Source organism: Lepidothrix coronata, unplaced genomic scaffold (assembly GCF_001604755.1).
Source record: "Lepidothrix coronata isolate B3197 unplaced genomic scaffold, Lepidothrix_coronata-1.0 Scaffold18, whole genome shotgun sequence".
Classification (NCBI taxonomy): domain Eukaryota; kingdom Metazoa; phylum Chordata; class Aves; order Passeriformes; family Pipridae; genus Lepidothrix; species Lepidothrix coronata.
The window spans coordinates 2,521,400-2,545,205 of record NW_016690198.1 but is presented as its reverse complement, the minus strand read 5'-3'; the positions used below and the strand labels follow the sequence as shown (position 1 = coordinate 2,545,205).

General features: G+C 40.6%; 1 protein-coding gene across 4 annotated transcripts in view; it reads right to left on the bottom strand.

Annotated features, from left to right (window-relative positions):
• TMEM2 (transmembrane protein 2) overlaps nucleotides 1-23,806 on the bottom strand; it is a 52,126-nt gene that overhangs the window by 27,128 nt on the left and 1,192 nt on the right. The window contains exons 1-6 of one of the 4 annotated variants that reach the window (XM_017807340.1): nucleotides 23,548-23,617; nucleotides 11,704-12,040; nucleotides 7,184-7,324; nucleotides 6,088-6,649; nucleotides 2,578-2,747; nucleotides 1,138-1,326 (exon numbers count right to left, since the gene is read on the bottom strand). In XM_017807340.1, the coding sequence (XP_017662829.1) occupies nucleotides 1,138-1,326; nucleotides 2,578-2,747; nucleotides 6,088-6,649; nucleotides 7,184-7,324; nucleotides 11,704-12,028 (1,387 nt within the window). In that variant the 5' untranslated portion in view covers nucleotides 12,029-12,040; nucleotides 23,548-23,617. Of the gene's footprint in view, nucleotides 1-1,137; nucleotides 1,327-2,577; nucleotides 2,748-6,087; nucleotides 6,650-7,183; nucleotides 7,325-11,703; nucleotides 12,194-22,908; nucleotides 23,066-23,547; nucleotides 23,618-23,806 lie in introns of those variants that run through there. The other 3 variants (XM_017807341.1, XM_017807339.1, XM_017807338.1) reach the window with 3 other exon arrangements.

Genomic DNA, 23,806 nt, shown 5'->3' with positions numbered 1-23,806 from the left:
GTAAACTCAGATACACTTTTTTCACACTCAAGACTTCTCAGTGCAGTAAAACGTATGTGACACATGCTAACAAATGCTGTGGGAAGCAAATTTCACTGCAAGGGGGACATATAGACTGGCAGTCCATTAAGGCAGAAGGGAATAGGGAAGTTTGAGGGCACGCACAGAAAGCTTCCAAGAATGAACAAAGTGAAGGGCAGTTTGAAGAGGAAGTCGCACCATGCAGAGACTAAATAGGACAAACCACATTCAGAACAGCACTAATGAGCTGCTGCAAACTAACACTGCAAAAACACTTAAACACTTCTCATTAGTCTGCGCTACCGACTGACGCTGCAGCCCACCAGAAGGAGTGAGAGGGAAAGCTCCAGACCAGAAGCTGGAGGACCACCAAGAAGGAGGGCATGGAGTGGGTGTGGAGCAGCAGAAGGAAAACACAGAAGCCAGCATAGCTGGCAAGTCAGTCCCCCAGGAGGCTCTTGTGATGTCAAGCAGAATGATTCAGATAATAAAAAGGAAATGGTCAACAAACACACACAACCATTTTGTGTGCATCACACCCGAAGGAAAAACAGATCACAACCACTCAGGGATATTCTGTGTGAGCAGAGTCTTGGAAGGGCCACTTATTTTATAACTATTTTGTTGGTAGGGGGTAGAAAGAAGACTGAGGGAATGGAGGAAAAAAAGGATTGCAATTTTATTTTTTCTTCTTTTTTTTATTTCTCTTTTTTTAATAACAACAGAAAAAGTTATAATGATAACATTTCAAAAGAGGGGAAGGACACTAAAGGCAAAGGAAATGGTAATGATCATAACAGCTATTCAAGCACATATAAAGAGAATTTGTGAAAAGACAGAAAGAAGCCAGGGAAAGAAAACAAGCACAATCCTCTTGGAAAAAAACTAAGGCCTGGGAAGAAACTAGAAAGAAAAGTTAGTACGGTAAGCTTTGAGGCAGACCCGACATTATACAGAGTCATTTTGCAGCAAAGAGAATTACACACTTGTGCATATGGCAACAAAGTCACATAGGGACATGTGAAAAGGCTGTTCTTTACTGCTCCCATTGCAAGGGACTGTCCATGGACAAATATATATTTCACACAGGCCTTCAACTGGGGACTGCTCTCATACCTTTGACTTTAACCTGATGCTTGGTACATTCTGGGCAGGGAAGGAGGGTGAATTCCTCTGTCTGATACATTGAATAGTCTGTGCTTGCAACCACAATCCGGTCTCCAGGCTCCCAGCTACTAGCATCATCCAGAAGATTCAGTATTACTCCACCTACCGCTTCGACCTGGAAGCCTGAAACTGGGACACCTAATTAAGGAAAAAAAAAGTAAACACAGTATAAGATTATATTCAACTTTATATGAAACCATGCTCTAACCAAGTAGATACTAATAAAATATGTATGAGATTTCGCAAGCTCCAAAGCCCTCTAAACTAGAACTCTGACCTTAAACATCCCAGTGTGACATACCTTTACAGCCTGCTTATTTATTTGATCTCAAATAAAACAAAGGGAAAAGTCAGAACTAACAGCAACAGGAAAAATCTATGATTTAAAAAAACCGCACAAACTAATATCATATGGCAACAATTTGTAGGTCCAGCTACCTCTGCTTGTTTCTAGTGACATTTGCCATTTTAAAATCAAGGCCCTGGAAAAAAAAGTAGAGGGACTTTTTTTTTTAAGCACAACTAATAGAACAGTTTGGCAGACTAAATTACACACATATGATATTTCACTAGCTTATGATGGATTTGCATAAGTTCAGCTGCTTTTGCTAACTCTTGAACTTAACTCTACAGCACCAGCAAGTAAAAGATATATTTTTAAAAAAATCCACCAAAATACAAGTCTATACATTTTCATAGGGCCATAATGAACAGTAAAAGGGTAGTACCTAATGGCTTAATTACTTAACAAGTAAACACATGACTACCATAAAAAAATTCTTTTGAGGAAAACACTATATTGCTTAATAATTCTAAAACCAGAAAAAGGTAACTACCCATAAAAACCTCAGATCAAAGCTATCTTAAGTTTAAAAAATTAATAAAGGATAAAATAAGTGATAGGCTTTCTAGCTTTTTACAGCACAGATTCAACTTTGTATGAGAACAGCTGCCTAAAGTTCAGCATTCAAACAGCAAGAGAAAATTGAAGCAAGAATAAAACACTTCTCCCGGCTTCTATAAAGTTTTCTTTTTTAGCACTATAATCAACATCTTGAAAGCTTAGATTTAAAATATACATGGCCGAAAAATTACTAAAATAAAATTTTAAAAAGCATCAGCATTTATAACACTCCTATCTCCATTTAAATATACTAAAAATTAAGATTCTTAATATGATACTGATCACATGCTCTATACAAACAGATTGAGAAAACAGGTAGCACTGAAGAACTGTGTGCTCATATTTCATCCGCAGCAAGCAAAAACGACTTACAGTAGCACTCAAAAATTTAAATTGCAACCAACATCTCTAGCAAAAAAAAAAAAAGGCATACATAATATTTTTCTTCTTCTCCAACTGTAGGATTTCAAAAAACACTTTCCTACCATCATTCCATTCGCTGTAAGCTCTCACAACAAACTTCTGCCCGTCCACTGTGAAAAACTCTTTCTGAGCAAGAGCTTTCCCACCAGTGCTGTGGTTTTCATAGTTTCTCACTGATTCATTACAGGAAGAATTTCCACCACCTATAACACCAACTAAAGCCCACGCTTGCCTGTGAAAATCAAAAGTAAATGTTTAAATAAAATGGCTTTTAACAAATTCTTCACAAAAAAAGGAAAAGACAAGGAGCACCAAAGTCAAAAAACCCTTTTGTCTGCTCTTCTAAATTAATTTTAAAATGCAACTTCAAAATGTAGAAGAAAATGGGCAGACCTCATCAAAAAGAAAAATTGTTTAAAATAACTGGATGTCCTATATACAAAATGGCAAATAAAAGAGCTCTCACTGGAGAATACTTCCATACACATTTTTAGGAAAACATTCAAAAAGATACACTTTTTTCCAAAAGCAAAAATCGCTAGAGATGAGCGACAGACAAAAGCAATATAGGATCCTATTCCCAAAAAGCATTAGTAGGGCGCAGGAGGACTAGGAGCCAGTGCCAACATTCCTGCCATGGCCCGCTGCCATCAGCCAGCAGCATCTCAAAGGAGTAGCCAGGACTCCCAGGGGACCACGTGTTCATCAGGCCAGGAGGGATGGATACAGCCAACAGCACCCATTGGCACTGGCTACTGTGCTGGACAGTCAATAGTTCTTGAATCTTTCAGGATGCTCAGATCCAGAAAAGGAACCACATGCTGTTACGCAACCTCTGCACAAGAGATCAACAAAATGTCTGAAGGCTGAGACCTAGGGTTGTTGTTTTTCACTCCCCCCGGTCCACCCCTCAGCTGGACACCTACTTGGCTGAGCATCAGCATAGAGCAGGGAACTGCCCTGGATGTACTTGCCCTTCTTATGGCTCTGCTCAATGCATCTAAGTTTTTGGAAATTAAAAGCAAACAACACACCACAGAAAGTTGTTACCAAGTTCAAAAAAAAACAAGTCTATTTTGCTGTCCTCTGTAATGCCATAATCATGTGTACAGAGGAAGCAGTCGAGATCATCTAAAAAAGCTGGACAATTTTGCATCATTAAAGTTGAATCATTCACCCTAAATGAAAACAGTCTCAACTATCTGGACTACAGTCTGTTGCTAATGATTGATTTAAAGGCAGATATTAAAACCACCTTCGATCCAGCTGCCTTGATTTCAGTCCCCTCTTGATATTTTTGTTGATTGGGATTCATTAACATGTTCATAGGAATAGTACATATTGGGTCAGCTTTTCAGCAGCAGCAGCAAACAATCTGAATGTTTCACATATCAACATTTAAAATAAAGGTATTTCGATGCACGTTATTTTGCAGGAAGAGGTAGAAGGAGAGAGGGATGTAATGGAGTATTCACCTCCATGCTGAAATCTTCTTCACTAGCTTTACAGGTTTAACAAAACGACCCTCAGTGAGCCATCGGGGAGAGCTTCTCGCCCATCTTCCACAGCAGAACAAAACAATTTTATGTGCTTACAGAGCCTTTACTGACTACGGAAAACAGACAAGAATCAGTTCAGCAGAGAAGGAAAAAAGGCTGCTTCTTCCCAGTTGCAGGTTGAAGAAGTTCCTCATTTCAGACAAACTGTGTGGAGGTCACAGGCAGAGACAAATCCCACAAATCTACACCTCTCAGGACAGGTAGGGCTGGCTGCACCACAACCTGAACAACCCAAAGCCACAGGGGCTTTGCTGCTTTCAGAAGTGGTGCTCTACTTCAGGACATCCAGGTCTTGGCATCTCTGACCAAACTACTTCAGAGGCAGCACTGCAAGTGCTTTCCATTCCATGACCCCACCCTTACACAGTCAGTGACATAAATGTATTCCTGACAGGAACTGAGGTCAGAACATGCCATCCTGACTGACACGCCAGCCCGCCTCTGCCAAAGCATAGGGAGGAAACTAACAGGAATCCAGATGTTAGGGCCTAGTGAGGGATAAGAATAGAATAGAAAAACTAAATGACCAATTTCCTGGAAAATACTGGACAAAACAGAGAGGTTATACAACATTGCCTCAATGGAAGCTGAAGAACAGACTGACAGTCACTTAGTAGACTGGGTATACTTTCCCTTGTATCGACAACACAGAATCATAGAATGATTTAGGCTGGAAAATACCTCTAAGATCATCAAGTCCAACCTGTGACCAATCACCATCTTGTCAACTAGACCACGGCACTAAGTGCCATGTCCATTCATTTCCTGAACAACTCTAGGGATCCCTGAGCATCCTCCCATTTCCCTGGGCAGTCCATTCCAATGTTTAACAATCTCTTCCATGAAGAAATTCCTGCTGAATTCCTGAACCTCCCCTGGTGCAGCTTGAAATTAAGTCCTTTTGTCCTGTCACTACCTGCTTAGGAGAAGAGATCAACCCCCACCTGGCTAACAGTCTCTTTTCTGGTTGTTGTGAACAGTGGTAAGGTCTCCCCTGAGCCTCCTTTCTCCAGCCTAAACACTCCCATCTCCCTCAGCTGCCTCTCATATGCATTACTCTCTAGACCCTTCATCAGCATTATTGTCCTTCTCTGGACAAACTGCAGCACCTCAATGTCTTTCTGGTCGTGAGGGGCCCAGAACTGGACACAGAACTTGAGGTGTGACCTCCCCAGTGCTCAGTACAGAGGAACAATCACTTCCCTGGTCCTGCTGGCCACACTATTGCTGATACAAGCCAGGATGCCATTGGCCTTCTTGGCCACCTTGGGTACATTGCTTTGTGTGTCCAGAGTAGTGTGAACAACCCTCTGCAGCACAAAGCCAAGTTCAAAACATGCACTGCAAAAAGCCATTTGCAACAACTAAATGAACAGCTCAGCAGGTTAAGTTTCCTGCTTTAATAATTCCTGTTATACCTCTTCTACTGTCTCACCAACCAAATCCTGACCAACTGAAAAGAATGGTAAAAAGATACAGAAACACCTTGTAAGTGCACTTCAATTACAAAAAAATTCCAGAGATCAGTTTCTTTGCAGACTCAATGGAGGAGTAACGTACTTCCATTTCAACAGTGCAGGAGTATGAGTAAGATGGTATTTGATACCCGGGATCAGCATCCCTTAGAATCACAGAATGGTTTGGGTTGGTAGGGACCTTAAAAATCACTTAGTTCCATTCCTTGCTTCTCTAATGTCAGAGGCATTAAAAGCTCCACCTAACAGCTGTTTTCCACCTGCATCTTAGAATGACAGAAAAATCCTTGCTGCACCCAGTTTTAATTTCTGTAAAGAACAGTGAAAGAGAGCAATTACAAGTAATAAAGTCTGTCATACAAATATCTGTAACTATCAGTCTCTGCACTATATCGCTAACTGAGTACTATTACTGCAGCACTATGCACAACACGAGAATTCTCTGAAAACTTTATGAACAGACGCTGCCAAAGGTAACAAATCCCCCAAATCTGCATCTCATCTTTACTTAGCACAAAAGGGAAAATAAATTATTTACCTGTAACTTAATCCTCTGACAAACTTACTTCCCAGAAGATTTTGAATAGTCACTCTGGTTTCCTCCAGTAGATTTTTAGCAGCAGAATCTCCTACAGCAATAGCAATAATGCGACCAGGACTTCCATTTTTCAGTAAGTTCTGAAGCTTCAAGCTTTCTTCTGAAAATTCATGAGTATCAAACTTCAGCACTTCCAAAATCTCTGCTGTGTCCTGATCGATCACTCTAACATTTAGTCCTCGGGAAAAATTCTTTTTAAATGTATAAGGACCATAGGCCAGCCCTGAGAAATACAAAGTCTTTGACAGAAAAGTCCATGACAGCTTCTGGTGCCCATGCAACTCCAGTGTTCCTTCAGGGCCCACGCCAATAAATTTTTCACCAAATTCTAACACATCAGCACCTTCATTTGATTTCCCATACAAAATAATAGTTGCTTTGGATTTATAGCGGCATTTCTCTGCTCCAACGTGAAGCATTCCACCATCCTTTATCAGGATAAATCGAGTTCTCAAGGTAATATTTTTAGAACCTTCTTTATCATCAGCAAAAACAAGTATACCTAAAGGAAAGAAAATATTTCTGTATGTCAAAGCAAAATTCAGATAGACTCAAAAAACTTCCGCAATAAGAACAGTAGAGAAATTACAGATTTATTTTCCACATCCACGAATTGAGCTGTTATGTTCTTACATATATTTATGAAGATTTGGGAAAGCAACTGCTACCAATTGTGATTTATCTTTGTAAGAATTTGCTTGGTTTATTCCTAATTATTTTCTGCCATTTTAGTAGAATTACTAATATACGAGAGGTACCAGCAGAAGACAAGCAGATCTTGTACAAAGAAGGCTATTAAACAATCTTTTTTTACTATATATCCTACAGAAAACTTTATCAGTGATGCACTGAAAAGATACTACAGTGTTCATTCATCTTTTGAATTACATACTTGACCTGGTAGCAGGCTGAAAAGTAAAAGCACAGCAACTGGTTAATAAGCTGCAATGTAAACTTTCAATATATTTTTATGTAATCACAGAAGTAAAAAATACACAGAACACTGAAGCATGGTGTTTATCCTGCTATTTCATACCTCCATCCTGTATAACTATAGAGTGTACTGTAGCATCTGAGTTCAGACGAAACAAATCCCCTTTTTTGATAAAAACTCTTTTTTCAGGATCTTTTCCAGGGCTCCAGTTTTTAAGACGAGGATTCTGATCAGGACAATTCTCTGCAATACAACGTGAAATTCAACTTTTAAAAAACAAACACCATCACATCAATCAAGGCATCATTAGGATGAACACAAGTAAGACAGTCAGTCACCCACAAAAGATTCTCACCTCTTTCTATGGTTACAACACTGATGCCACTGTTTGTATCTGAGTAGCCAAAAAGACACATGAAAGGTAGCTAAACTCTCAAGGGTAGGAAGGCCTTCTTACACTGTATGAAACTACTGATAACCACACACTGTTGACAATAGATACTTCTGAACTCCATCTGATTTTTTTCTTATTTGCTATATCACCTGTAGTAGATGAGAAGAGGCAAGCAGGATGCACTCAGATGCAGAGCAATCACACTGAGCAATGGAAGTCTTAGGCCAGCTACCTAGGCTAACTAACATGGTTGTAAAACATCTAGGTCCCTTCCCTATGTCAGAAAGGCTGATACCATCTTGCTTTTAAGGACGCAAATCAATTCTTTCAGTGTAGGTTTGCAGGCAAGGGATAAAAGAGGGACAAGACATCCTTATTATATTTAGTATAATACATAATTGGCTATAGCAGTTTCCTGAGAGACAAGACATTTGGATTTAAACTTATTGGTTTGTATCCCTTAGGAAGTCGGCTTAAGTATCAGGCTACAAACCACACAAGACTAGAGACACTGCAATCCTTGCTGAAACTCCACTGAAGGTCTGGCACTACACAGGCAATAACGCCAAGCTACAAGGCCAGAAAAGGAGAGGCAGCAGCAGGAAGTGACAGGCTTGTGTGATTTCAGATGAAGTTACAGCAATGTAGTATTTACAACACATACCTCTTTAGCATACTAAGCATCTGAGTAATGCAGCAGCACAGGCATATTCCTTGGAATATGTTACCAAAAGTTAGATTAAAAATATTTTTCATATGCAAAAGACAACTAAAAAGACGCCAAAATAAACATGTCAGCAGCTGAATTGAAAGTCACAGTCAGAATAGCCTTTGCACAATCTATCTTCTGAAGAAAAACACTCACACGTGAAGTGCAACTTCAGAGGCAGAAAGCTATTAGCGATAGTCCATTCTCGCAAAACCTAAAGAAAGCAAAACCTATCCACAAGTTTAACACAAGCCAGCCTTAGTTTTGCTGACAGAAATGTTTTTCCTTCAGTATTAACTCTCAGCTTATCAAATTCCTCCCAACTCAGGAAACCCACATATACCAAAATTTCACTACCAGTGCAGAAAAATTAGCAAACTGCAGAAAGAGCAAAAGACATATAAGTAGTAGTATAAAAAGAAAAACAAAATTAAATCTTTTGGGAGGATCCTATGAAGACAGCATTTGGAAAATGTAATTCAATAAGGGAAAGCCAAAAAGCAAGAAGTATTGCAATTAGCAAGACTGCTGAGCACTCACCGGATAATCGGCAAGTCTACTGTCTGACTCATGCAGAGTCCCTAACCCCTTTTCCCCAGATACCACACACACAAGCACTGTGAAGAAACACTTATTTCCTGGCTGGTAGCAAAGGGCAATGTGAGGAAACCATGAGTCAGCAACCTGATGACTTCTGCTTAGTGTGATTCACAGGAGCAGATCTAGTGACTGAATTTTTCTGTTGAGTCAGAAAGAAGAGGTATAGCACAGTAACTAAAAAAAAATACAATTTTAATATCTATTGTACATTACAATCCATCAAGAATGCCATCAGAATCAGAAACGGGCACTCCTGTAATGCAAACATACTTCTGGGGCATGGCAAACAGATGTGCTCAGCAAAAGTATTTTGAAATTCTCCCTTAGCAATTGCAGTGGGCTGCAAGGAAACACCAAATATTTAGAACTTCATCACATGTTACCTCCAAAATTACTGATTACATCTTACAGACAACAGTCATTGCCTCTACAGTTAAGGTTAAATGAAATCAGAACAGATCAGAAACCAGTAGGTAGTGATGACCCTGCCAAACTTAGTCACTCATGTTGAAAACTTTTCAAGTCAAGCCTCTACTTCAGTGCATTTCTGTAAAAATGGGCCAACTCTCCTTAAGGTTTTGTTCCTTCTAATAGGAGGGGGGGAGGAAGTGATATTTTTGCAAATTGCTGAGGAAAAACACATCACCCCACCCACAAGAAAACACCCTGACAAAAAATAAACTCTAGAACTTTCCATGAAGCCAGCATATGAAACTTGGCAGGAGAAAAGACAGCAGGAAGCAGTTCTGAAGATATAGTTAAACAGTTACTTTCTACCTGCTTAGACATCTTGTCTGGAGTTTTTAAGGCCTCTGGGAAAAAGTTATCAGTGTTATATTATGCTCAGCATAAGTTTATCACAGCTGGGCAGCTAAATTTTCTGAGGATCCTGTTTATCCTGGGCATGCTCCAGCTCAGAGATTCAACGGCAAAGCAGAACTTTCCACTGAAAACCTCCCCAGCTTGTCATCCTGACCATGCAGCACAAGCCCAGGGAAATGGGGAAGAAAATTGCATTTCCAGTGCTCTTTCTGATCTCCAGTGTTCAGGACTCTTTCAAAAAAGAGATGACAGGATGATAAAAGCAAGGAGGAAAAAAGAAACCAGTTGACAGGCAGGAACAGAAATGCAGACTATCGTTTTCCCTTTGGGGAAGGTAAGCCAGAGGTTTAGGATTTACGCTCAATTACTACCAAGTGCCACATTCCCTCCACTGCCTTTTAAACAGCCATTACGAGTACTGACAGTATGCATTTCCAATTAGCCCTGAGGAAGAACACACCTAACTGGAACTGATGTCATTCACTGCAGTACTGCATGTGCTTGTGTTAGAGCTAAGCGTATTAACATTTCAACTTGTTGGAGAACTGGGAAGTTGCTCCAACAATCATATGTCAATCAGACTTTCCTTGGTGCTTATAGGAGTTTCTCTTGTGTCAGGATTTCACAGTATCACAGAATGGGTAAGATTGGAAGGGCCCACAGTGGATCATCTGGTCCAATCTCCCTGCTCAAGTGGGGCCATCCCAGAGCTCAAAGCACAGGGTTGTATTCAGACGGTTCTTGAATACCTCCAGTGAGGGAGACTCCACAGCCTCTCTGGGCAACCTGTTTCAGTGCATGGTCACCTACACAGCAGAGAATTTCTTTCTCATATTAAGGTGGAATGTCCTGTGCATCAGTTTCTGTCCATTAACTTTTGTCCTATTGCTCAGCACCACTGAGAAGAGTCTGACTTCACCTCAAAGTACTTCACAGAGTCAACTGGGTGAGGCACCCTTCAGTCCTCTGTGAATGTGTCTGTAACCAAAGTACTTACTTGCATATGTACCCGTTACCAGTGATCCAGATCACAACACAGGAATAACCTTCTGTTTACTACTCCCTAAGGTTTTGTTGCTTTCCTTCATTATTATTAAGAATACTCAGTAACTTCACCCAAGAAGATATCTCAGCAAGCTACCACCAAGAGCAGTCCAGATGGATACGTGCATTCATTCTGTACTGTCATCTGAAATCTTCAACTGATTATCTGACTTGTTCAGCCTGTGTTGCGTTGACTTTGGAAACTGCATCTTATTAATTACTATGCCAAAAGCTAGTGAGAAGTCTAAGTATGTTATTACAAGAGCCAACAGTTTAAATTCAAAATCCTCTTTAGCTTTTAGAAACCTGACCTCTGCCTTAAAAATACCCTAAAAATTCAACCAAAACAACCTATGCTCCAAACTATACTACCAACATTTAGCAACTAGCAACTGCACTTCACAGCAGCTCCTAGGAATAACTGGCCAGAGTGATGTACACTGTGTGATCAGCAGTTAATCACATCACCTGTTCATGCTTTACAGACACTGACACATCTCAGAGATTCTCCAAATTCCACAAAAGTTGCTCAGTTTTCTAAAATGAGCTGAAAAAAAAAAATCACGACTAATAGATCAAAAAAGGGCCCTGCCCAACTTGTGTATAAACAAAGCAAACACGTACAGTTGGTATAGGTTCTCCCAGATTTTTAAATGTTTTTACTTGAATGCTTTTTTACTATCTTCTTCAGTTACTGCTTACACAGATAAGGATTTCATTTTGCCTACAATTTAGGAACCTACGAGACAGCTTCTGCAGGCAAAAATAATTATGCTTATAAAACATTTATGCTTCTTCCCCTCAACCAGTAATATTTATTTACTGCTATGCCTGTTTCACTTAAGTAAATCAAATCATGCATAATAAAAACGACACTGATAACATAAAAAGGAGCTGATCTTTGCGCCAAACACTGCCTCCTTCAATGTTAAAATTGCACTAAGTGTCCTATTTTTGCACTTAACTTTCAACTCTAATCCTGATGCTGAATTACTGAGTTATGATCACAGGTAGTATAACTTCTAGGATGATTTTGTTTGCAAAAGAACTTACCATCTGGAGCATATTTTGAAGCTATTCCCAAAAAAATCCCCAGTGCAACAAAAAGTGAAAGGCTAGAAATGGCAAAGCAAATAAGAGTATTTTTATGCCTGTTGGCTTCTGCCTGTCGGCGGTGCTGCTCCACTGGTAGGGACGGAAGTCTTGTCCGGGCTTCTTGTCTGGCGGAGGTAAATTCAGCAGCAGCATGGCTCTGCGAGGGTGGTGGGGGACGGAGAGGAGCAATTCTCCCTGGGATGTACCCCGAAGACCTGTGACTGCTCCCGTTCTGAGGCCGGAGGAATGTAGGGGAGCTCCCCCTGGCATCAGCGTCTTGCATGTTATAAAGTCACTGTAACACACACACACAAACAGGGAAAAGATAAGAGACAGGCTTTCAGAGCACAGATCAAAATACATAAAAGAAAAAAAGAAATAATGACAGGCAACTTTAAGCCACATTTCTTAAGAAGAACAGGCACTGAAGCTGTGGCTATTTACGAAGTATCAGTCACTCAGTTGCTACTGGGCGCTTGACATGGTATAAAAGCATGAACAATAGCACATGTGTTTCAACAAAATTAAGCTCAAAAGCATCTGGTGTGGGAACCCAGTAAAGCACAGACCATTTCTTCATAGTTCCAGTAGGTATTTTTCAGTGTTTTCACAATTAACTTGTATTCTGCGATTAAGAAATAAGCTGAACAATGAGAAAGTTAGCAACCCCTGCTTCCCCACAGTTATGTAAAGAATGCCTAAATGTATTTCTTCTACGCACAGGAGCTGAACAAAATCCTCACTATTTTCCTTCATGAAAAAGAAGCTGAAAGAGACAAGTCTTCCTTCCACACTGGAAGCAGTAAAATGCATTTAAATATACAAAATACAAAATACTATTTTATGTTTATTCATGATGACACAACTTAGTCAACACTCTTAATGAGCTGAGGCATACAGGGCCCACAAACTTTACTTACAGTAGGATTTAACTGCTAGTAAATGTGCCTCAGGAACAGTCCTATAAGAGAACCATCTGCATCTCATTCAGTAAACCCTGCGGTTTTCCTCACTGCTGAGATACTTGAGTTTGGACACAAAGCCTGGAAGCAACATGTCTCCTCCATATCAATGTACCTATCTCCCAGAAGCGAGCGCTGCATTTATTTCAGTTACTAGTACTGCTTCCACCTTTATTCTGAAGCACCCAAAGAGGAATGATTACCAATGCCATCACTATCTGGCCCATCCTCACCACCAGTTCTAACCCGCCATGCTTTTCTGCTTTAAGAGACACAAACCTGCATTTGACTGTTTTCTCAGGTTTTCCAGTCAACAGTGTTGTAGAGTACTCACAAAGCTGGCATGATTTTTTTTTCTCATTACTATTAACAGTTCTTACAGATAGAACTTTTTGAGAAGGCTGCTCAAGTTTCAGTTAACTGAAACATAACTTTTTAAACTAAACCCTGAAGGGGATTTAGGCATAAGTCATGTGTATCAAATAGCAACGTGAATCAGGAAAATAAAAACTACTAATAATGTAAGAGCATAAAGATCCTCTTTCTCTTCCATTAAAAAGGGTTACTCTGAAGTGTCAGGCACACTGATGAAGAAGAAATGTGACAACTGTAATCTTATTCTGAGAAGTAGCAAAGGAGCCTTTTGTCTCTCATGGTGCAAAATCTGATACTTCACTGTTTCAAGGCAAAAGAGCTGTTACTATTGAACAGGCTGGATAATCCTTTTAGGGAAGACAATGCATCTCCAGATGTATACACAATGACAATCAAGGCACTGGAACATTAACTGGAGTAGCTATCCCAAAGTTATTCCAAGTCCTCCAGCAGTGTTTCTTGCACCTGTTCGTTACAGCAAATTGATTTTCACCACTCTCCTTTCTGTTCTTTGAGAAACTATTTCCCAAACATAATCTTCTCTTCCCAGACTTAACTGCCCAATGTGTTATGAGCAGTGGAACAGTTTGCTTTCACCACATGTGCTTTTACACTCAACTTGTCATCTCTCAGCAGTGAAAATTCAATCATTTCTATGTTCTAGAAGTGGTGTTAAAAGCTAAGCAGAGAAGGAGCTTTTCAACTAATTCAAAGACAGTCTAGCTGAAACAAATACTGGACTAACTTGTTGATTAAAAGTTTTAAGAAATCTGATCCCACATTAAGATTTATTTTATTTTATGATTTGAAACCCTTACTTCTTAAACTTAAAAATTGTTTTCAGTTATGGCATTTATCTGTGACACCGACAAAATAGCTACAGAGTTCATTATAGCATGACACAAGGAGTTAACGAGTTTGATAATTACTCAGCTATATCATCTAAATTCAGATTGGCCATGCAAAACTTAGTTTTACAAAATAATTTTACCACAATTTTGCCTATCAAGGTCTCAAAGTACTGCCAGACTCCTAAAGAAAAAAAAATCATTCCTTACAACAGACATTGAAAACACTCACCACCAATATTTCAAGCATATTTTGTTTTGTACAAAGCATTCTGCTTTGTTTGCAAATCTCATTTTGGAAACCCTAAAACTTTTCCAATTATCCCATTCAAGTGCAAACACAGGTCACCCCAAAGACAGATGGAAAAGAGACTGCAGAACTGCTTTCCTGCCCATTTCAAAATAAAAATAATGAAACAAAGCCACAAGGAGATACTTAGGACATGGTAGAGAACTACCATATAGTTTTCCATTAAAACAGGAGTAACCATTGCAACACTTCCTTTCCTCTTCATGTATTATTTGAAATTCTCTAGCTGGAAAAGGATCTCTTCTATCCTGTAGAGCAGCTATTGGCTTCTTTAAAAGACAAATTGATAATCGAATTCAAATTATTGGCTTGTTTACTTCCACCCTGTGGAAGCCTTCAGATAGCACCACAAAAATGCATGCATAGTAATTGGTTGTATGGCCAGTTATGTCTCAGAAATGCAATTATTTGAGTGCATGAATACAGTCTGTATGTCACAAATACAAATTTTTCTCTGTAAATGCATTTACAGAGTAAAATGCAGAACAAAAAACCACAAACTGTTGAACTACCTAAATATCCCATTTCCTTGCAAGTTCCCATGCACCTGAATTTCTCCATGTTTCCCTTTAACCTGTGCCTATGCTGTGGTCTCCTAAAGTAGCTCATGATCTGGGCATCTCTTCCTGATGGTATGACCTCAGACAAGAACACCACCCAATTTTACAACTGTACTGTAATATCGAGAGTAATGCAGTATTTTACTTTGCACCTTGCTTCGAATTATTTTCAGTAATAGTCAAGTTCTTGCACCATATACAACCAATTACCTAAGAGTTATACAGAGCTCAATCTGTACAAATGTTATTTGTCACGCCATTCAGGCATGCTGTTGTTTCAGTATTCCTGAACTGGAATTCAGTATTCCCTTCAACAGGGTATCATGCAAGATTTTAAATCCATTATTCAACATGGCTTTTAGTTAGGGCCACACTTAAACATTTGCTTCCAGCTCATCAGTACCAGGGAAGCTTCCTACGCACAGACTCAGCTGGAATATCTCAGATGCTTCAGCCCACAAATATTTGTCGCCATCCATCTGCTGGATGACTGCACTACTTGGATATCACTCTTCTGCAAGAGTAGTGCTACTCCACACAATCCAGATTTTTGTTCATGCATCCCTTCCTAAAACATAAGCAAGTAGTTCTCGTACTGATATCATCAGCCAACTCAGCTTAAACCACCTAAAATAAAAACTTAAAAAATTTTGTTTTACACAGCATCTAAGTGAAAACAGTGAATGCCTGCAAGTCTGGATCTGCCTACAGAGCATCTGAGCTGTGCAGGCAGCAAACCCCAGCAGGCAGACAGCAATGAGCTGCTGAACAGGCTGCAACATCTCCAGTCTCCTCAAGAATTCCTTCACCACTTTTAACTTGTGCCACTACCACACTCATAAAAGCCCACATTGTTCCATGTTGCCAGAAACTAGAAATATATGCACTGTACAACCAAGGAATAACACCTGAACCTCCTGAGACGTGACTGTGTGCCGAGAAGCAAGTGCCATACTTATCCATTACTCATTTTGGGGTTGGTTTCCTGGAAAGGAATCAGATTCTTTCACCAGATAACTCAAAACATCACCTGACACCACCCAAAATGTGAGAAATATTCCAAGATATTTCACACTTCTCTGCTGTCAAATAAAACCCATCAAACATGCTAGAAAACTCACACACCCCTGCACCTTCTGAAAACTTTGTCAAGAAAGTATGCTTACTTCCCTGCAGTGCAAAGAAATTAATGTTTCACTTTAAGCATGTTTTAAGGATCATACCTCTTAAAAATAAAACAGAAGAGAAACCAGAAAAAAATCACACACTTCTGTTGATCTGGGCTATCAAACACCACCAGCTGTAGTGCTCACTATTACCCTACTGTCTAATTTCAGAGTATATAATTTGCATTAAGGAAAAGGCTGAGGAAAGATGGAGGAAAACAACCACCAAAAAAAAAAATATTTCCCCATGCAACACAGCACCACATGATGCTTTCCTGGTAGAGGCACTTGTCTAGTATGAAATCAAAGTGCAGTGAGAGACCCAAGAAAAGGGACAAGAATTCAGTATTAAAAAGGTTCTAAGTAGGTACAATTACTGAACAGAAAGTGATATAAATCAAACACCTAAAGTACGACATGCACATTTTTACAAGCCTTCAAGCTGGTCAACTACAATGGAGACACTAATTCAATGCTTCAAATGCTCTGGAAGTCCCCAGTTCAATGAATCCCAACCTCACCATTAAGAATAGTCCCCTATAGATACACAGGGTGCCCACATGCTTTCCTATCTGCTTCCACATTTCCCTATCTGCTTCCACATTTTCTTCTACTTCCTTATTCTGAAATTACACCTACCTATTCACTACGACCACAGACAGCAATGTTTGTAGGAACCCACTTTTCCACCTGTGTACAAAAGCTGGAAAGAATATGTGCACATTAAAACACACTAATACAGTTAAGTAATTGTTGGAAATGACAATAACTTTTATAACAGCCTGAAAAATCCCAGCTGACTTAAAAAAAACGTGTAAAAACTCTTATTGACATCTTCTAGGCACACAAGCCGTTTGCTGCATGCCACCACTTCTATTTTTTACTGAATTTTTTGGCATACAGAAAACATGCAAAATTGCATGATATGCAACCATTTGAGCCAAGGACCATGTTTCCTAAAACAAATCTTTCAAAGTACAGAATCACAGAATCACTTTGATACCACATATCAAGAGACAGAAGTGAAAGCATGCATTGTATTTATACTGTAAGACAAGGTCTATAGATAGAAGTAATCTTCATCAGCTGCTCCAATGAAATCTTAGAGCACACTAGTCTCTCTCCAAGTCAGAAGCAAATTTCAAAATTATAGGGAAAGTTGAACTATGTATGTTTAGGTGATACGATATACAAAACAATTAAGCTACCAGCTATGGATTAGAAAGGATGACAGGGTGAGGGGGAGACGATGGTGAGATGATTGCTTCCCAAGGGAAGTAGACAGGTAATCTGTAGCCTCTGGAATACAAGTATGTCTATGGGGACAAGTATGAAATTATAGCATGTCAAGCAAAACCACTATCAGATTCATGGTTTACAGTATACAGGACAGCCCTGAATTTAATTCCTAGCCTCTTGTGAAGGTGTTTGGTAGATCACCATTAGGGATAAGACTGAAAGATAGGGGCAAAATGGGTATTTGTACAAGAAAAATGGTTCCCCACTCCAATGACAACTGGGCTTTTGTCCTTCACCCACAGTTTGTGTGAATAAACTCTGTAGAGCTTGCTTGTTTTCACTTAGACAACTGTCAGGAGAGTATTTGATGCAACAGATGAAATATCTAATTTTGCAGAAAGTTCATGTATAAAACTTAGGGATTTTTGTACTTCTGCAGAGATGTGTCTTACTGCAGAAACTGCAGGGACGTGTTTTTTTTCCAAACATTGTCCTGCAAGCTTTCAAGAATTCTTAACTGACCAGAAGACACTGCTATTTTCAGTCTGCTCAAATACAGCTGTAGTATTTTCAAGTCTTGCCCACTAAAGCAAAGAAACACAACTGAGAAGCCACAGCAAACCATGGTCAGTATATCTAAAATGGTACCTGACACTTAAGAGTGAATTCTACTTTTCTCCCTATATTTCTTTTTGATACATTTAACCTCTATAAATGACTTATAAATTGGGGAACTCTATTCTGTTTTTCATTCACTGTTAAAACAATAGCATGTTCTGCTGGAGAAACCCATGCAGAAATCACTTGTTTCTTTGCATACAAGTGAATTGATTGACGACTTAAATACAGCAGATGCAAGAGAGCATGCTAGGAAATATGCGGCACATAGGCTGAAATAAGCAACATGAATGGAACAATTTTTACTGCTTCATATTTTCAGGAATGAAAGATTTAATAATTTGTCTATGAGAACAAGAGTGGAAACTTGCATTTTAATCACCCATCTGTTATTAGCTTGCTGCATGAGTCACAGCTTATTTCAGCCCCAAGGCTGTAATATGAGAAAAAAAAAAGAGGTCATTAGCCTCACAGGGACATTGGAGGGGTAGTTTAGAAAATACTTTGTTCTCCTCAGCTCAGTCATGCATCTGAGTACAAGTCTACTTTTAAGTAAATTAATAGCTCCATTTAAGTCAACACCTTCATGTGAAAGTGATGCATTTGCTGCTGTGTTCATCTTAGAGAACCTGAATATGATGGTAGGAAAAAAAAAAAACCGCACAAAACAGCAAAAAACTTAACTACTTCTCATATTGACAATAAGAAGTGGTATCTACAGCTATCTGCAGTCTTGAGAAAAACACAAATCCCATCCAAATACCCACAGCTTAGGACTTCACTGCAGAAAGTTTTCTGTGTAAATGGTAATACACTTCAGAGAGGTGAAGTCCAGTTCTGGCAATGCATTGAATCACTGATGAAATAGAGTTCAGGCCTACAATCGCCCTCCACAGAGGAGGAAAGTAAGATTTTCAAATTAGAAAAGTTCTCATAAATAGATTATAAGAATTAAGATCATAAGCATATGACAGTACAGAATATAACAGGCAATGGGGAAAAGAGTGAGATCCCATGTTTAGCTTTGTTCAACAGATACAAGCAAAAATACTCCTCAGTGTACTGACAGAACCACTCAATAATCAGAGGGTTGTCATGTTTAAATTATATTTAAAACAATAATCGGTAGCATAATACGCTCTCTTCCATATCAGCATGTGCATTTCCTTCTTCTTAGGCAAAGCTGTTAAGTTCTTGTTATTTTTTTTTTCAGTCCAACTCAACCTTCAGTAAATGATATCTCACGCCTTATTCTGCTTACTTGAGGGACTGTTTTTAACTGTGCATCAACCACAAATAAAACAATGCTGCTTGAAAAGCTGAACTGTTGCAGCTGCACACTCACATTCTTTGAAGTTGTCTTGCATATGTATGAGCCAAGGTAAATGAGTATGCCTTAAAAAATTAAGAGCTCCAAATCACATCAATGAGAACACAGCTGTGACATCAGCACTTCTTAGCTGTTTGCACTCCCAAAGGATTCTTCATCCTGGTGGTGGATGACTAAGAGAGAGGATATATGACACAGGTCCATACAGTCAGAAATAGCAGGAAGAATGCAAATGAGTTCATGTCTCTTCCAAGGGAAAAAAAAAAAAAGGCTGAGACGGAGAGGTTTCTGAGCCTGACTCAGTACTGTATGCTGTGGATTTCCAAGAATTTACGTAGGTTAAGAGAGCAACAAGGCTGCAGAAAAGTCAGTCTCAGTCAGAGGGCTGGTGGATAAGTAATACTGCCTCAAGTTTAGGAAGTCCTTGAGCAGTAAACTGTTCGAGGCTGAAAGCAGTAGCATCATTACGTTGTAACATCATTATGTAGTAAACAGATACCTTTTCCTCAGAATTGTCAGACATTTGGCAATTGCCTGGATGGACACTAAGCCTGATACAATGTGGTCACTCTTCTACTATGCTTTAAGATCTCATTTAACTGTCTTCTGCCTTCACTTTTCCAAAATCACCTCTCCTCCTCTAAGGACCAAATCCCTCTCAGCTCAGCCACTGCAACTGTCTGTTGACATTGTCAGCACAAAATACACCTTAACATGACAGCTTACATTAACACGCCAGACTGATACACAGTATCTGAAACTTAAGTACAATTTTCACTTGCTGTAGGAATAGTGACATGCAACAGCACATACCAGCTAAACCCATCAGGGCACAAAGCCTTCAAAGGAAGAGTCTTGTGAAAAGAGTTTCTACCAATAAACTATCAAAGAATAACTTCCTGTATATCTGAATGTCAACATCCTCCACGGCTCTAAGGTACCAAAGGAATCACAGAACTATGTGAGCTTGGTGAAAAACAAACAGTGACTTAACTTACACTGAAACTTACACTGACTTAACATGAAACTTTTGTACAATCTTATAAAATAAAAATATGTTCTATTATTTTCCTTTTATAAAAGTCACAAATGGCATATTTGGGATATCCCAAAACAGAAGTAAGTCTTCAAAGAGCAAAACAAAGACCTGTAATCCACCATTAAGTATGCCTTCTGCTGAGCTAGTGGCCACATTCTTATTTTGGCTTACTGTGGTAAATTCCATTCTAGGAAACTCCAAGAAATTTGCACCCAGCCATTAAGTACTGCGGCATCCCGCTAGGTATAGCTGGTCATCTTGCAGGACTGCACTAGTCTTTTTTTCACATTCCCCTTCTTTAATCCCATGCACCAAAAAGACAGAAGAGCTGCTGATAGGTTCTCTTGCATTAAACTACTTCACACCAAAGGAATAAAATCTGTTCTAAAGTATGCATTCTTTAATGCCTTCAGTATTTCATTTCAATATTGGCAAACACCTGACTTTTCTCCCTCACATCTTTTATAAAGGTATAGAGTTTTCTTCTCCATTTTCTTTCTCAGTTTTACTATTCCAAGAAAATATTTCAGTGGACTTCTACACCCATATCTACAAACAATTGCCAAATATACCTCCATTAAATCAGTAGTGAAATCCCTTCTAGTAAAAATAAGCTGAGAATGAATCAAGTCTAAAAATCATGATTTAGATCAAGAAACTCCAATTTACAATACAGATTTTCATCATGTTTTGATGCACACGTTAGATGATTCTACAAAACTGTCTTAGTAATGCTAAGCATGAACTTTATTTATACAGTTAAGACTACACTCTTATAATTTTTTTAACATACAGAAAGAGAGATTTACCAGATTTGTCTGAGGTTTTTAAATCGTTCGTTCAAGCACACAGGTGAAGAACAGTGTTGCTGCAAGCACTGTGGGACAAGTTTCCTTGAAGACGTGGCCCATCAGCCCATCAGCTGATGACGCGGCCCATCAGCCAAGAAGCTCCTTTAGCTGCGGGACAGGGGTGTAGCCTTACAGCTGTATAGGCTGCATCATTAGCCCCCATCAAACAATGGGGACCAAGTTCCTTCTCCTCCCTACATGCTCCCAGCTCATGTACAAGGCAAAATGAAGAGGAGATGGAGCTCCAGAGTGTGGTCAGAGCCATCTCACAGGTAAAGAAGGAAAGGGCTACCTCCTACTCAACAGGTAAGAAAGACATAATTGAGTCACCAAGTAAGGTCCCTGGTATTTCTAATGTCCGTCTTTTTTTCCTCACATGGAGAAAAAATAATGACCTGCAGAACACTGCTCATTTTCTGCAAACAAGAATTCCATGGCGAGAAGCTGAAGTGACTAACCTCAAAACACACAGAAAAAAGCATGCTAAAACTGTTTAATAGAATTTTTCTGAAACATGACAGACATACGGTAAAGGAAGTTAATGACTGTGCTTTGTATTAAAAGCAAATTAATAAGTTATCTGTAATTAAAGAACATTTCTAGTCCAGACTGTCCAAGGCATGCAGGTATTTATTTGCATCTTTGGTGATAAGAATATTGTTTTGAAGTATTTAAATCAGACTGAAAAGCACCTGTCCCACTGCACTCTCTCATTACTCAAGGAAATAAAACCTCTACCCTCCTTTTAAGTACAGCTACTCAAACATGTATCAACTCAAATTTAAAAAAAAAAAAAAGCTGTAAAATAACCAAGGTAGTCCCCCAGCTTGTGCTCTACCTATCTTTATACTTATGCCTTAGAGGAAAAACAACCTTTTTGTACCCCTACTCCATCCCCTGATATGTCAACTTGGAAGAAATGTGAGCTGTGTCACCAAAAGGTAACTCTTCCAGCCACAGGACCTGTTACAGATGGCAACCCTTTAATGGATTTCACAGAGCCTTCTGAAAACAATGGCTTTTCCACACAGGGGCCACCATCTTCTACTAGTTAGTGTCTCCACCAACCAGCGACAAGTCTGATGAACTGGCTAAAAGTTTCCAGCCAACCCTCAGTACCATTTTCCCCACAAAATACTGTGGAGGTGAAAGTGATAATATTCATAATTAAAAATCCCTACAGTCTGCCATTGAAAAACACCTATCCACATCCCAAAATAGCACACTCCCCAGCTACTGTTCAGATCATATGCTGAATTTTAGAAGACACTCATTTAGCATGGACCTCACAACACCCCTTGTCTTTGTCCTCTTCCCCCCCCCCTCACTTTTTTCTTCTCAAATTTGATGATGGGGGCATTATGAGTCCTTTACATAAAACTGTTACTCCTCTGGACACTCTGTCTAGCTCAAAGTCCCTGGCATACAGACTTTGTACGTATTAGTAGGGAGAGCGCAGGAGGCGCAGCTACAACAAACTTGATCAGGCAGATTATACATCTGCACAGGCAGTGCATAGTATCTATGCAGACAAAGCATGTTGAAGAGCTACAGACTCTTAAGAACAAAGATGAACATCCCTTCCTCCCTACTGCTACCCATAGGCCATTTCCCATCATTTCACATTTTTTCTGTGATTCATTAAAACTTGACTAATGGCACACAAAAATACGAAGTACTGCTTTATCTTCATTTATCTTCATTTATCTTCATTTATCTTCATTTAGTCTTTGTCAAGGCCCAGGTGCTATTTTCTTTTTATAACTACTCAGAAATTTAAAATCTCTCCCCTTTTAAAGAATCCGTGCCACTACTTCACAAGTAAAGCACAAACAAGGACAGCATCTTCAGCACACAGCTCTCACCTAAGCTGTGATGTAGCAAAACCGCGGGGCATTCATCACCGCACACCCTCTTTTCTTGGAAGGGCTGAGATGATGTACAACTCCCACTGTTTCTTCCGTGCCTCTGGGCAAGTAAAGCAGACACTAGTTATTACTCACCAGGAAGGCACTCCACGATAACCCGATTATTCGGGGATACCTACCAAGTCCCAGCGCAGTCCCTGCCGCGATGCTGATTTGAGCCCAGCTGCTTCCCACTGGGATTCCAGCAGCATCCCACCGGGCGCGCCAACAAAGCCGCGGCCCAGCCAGCGCGGCCCCGCCGCACCTGCCGAGCACCCGCGGAGGAGTCGCGGGGCCCACACCTGCTGGGCACAGGCCAAGCGCCCCGGAGGCTCCCTCGGGCGGCCGCTGCCCGGCTTTCCCCGCCCCGCCGCCGCCTGCTGCTGCAGCTGCCCCCGCTCCGTCCTTCCCTCCCTTTGCTCTCCACTCTTCCCTCCCCTCCCGCCGGCCCCGGGAACAAAAGAGGCCACTGCGGCAGAGCCCCGCCGGCAGGCGCGGCAGCCCAGCCCGGCCCGCACTCCGGCGGCCCGCCCGCCCCGGCAGGCCCGGCCCGTCTCGACGCTGGCGCCGACCCGGCCGGACCGGGCGCGATCTCACCTGGGCCCGGCGCTGGCGCGCTCAGGGCGGCGGCATGGCGCTCCCCGCCCGGGACACGGCGGGAGGCCGCCGACTGCTCGCCAAGTCCCGCCGCTCCCCGCCCCGGCTGCCGCCCTTACGCAATTGGCAGCGACCGGAACCCCCGCGGGGAGTCCCAGCTCCCGGCCCCGAGCGGCGGCGGCTGCGCCCCGCGGCCCCGCCCCCTGCGCTCCCACCGCCCCCGCGCCGGGGGCGGAGCGGGGCCGCCCTCACCGCCCTC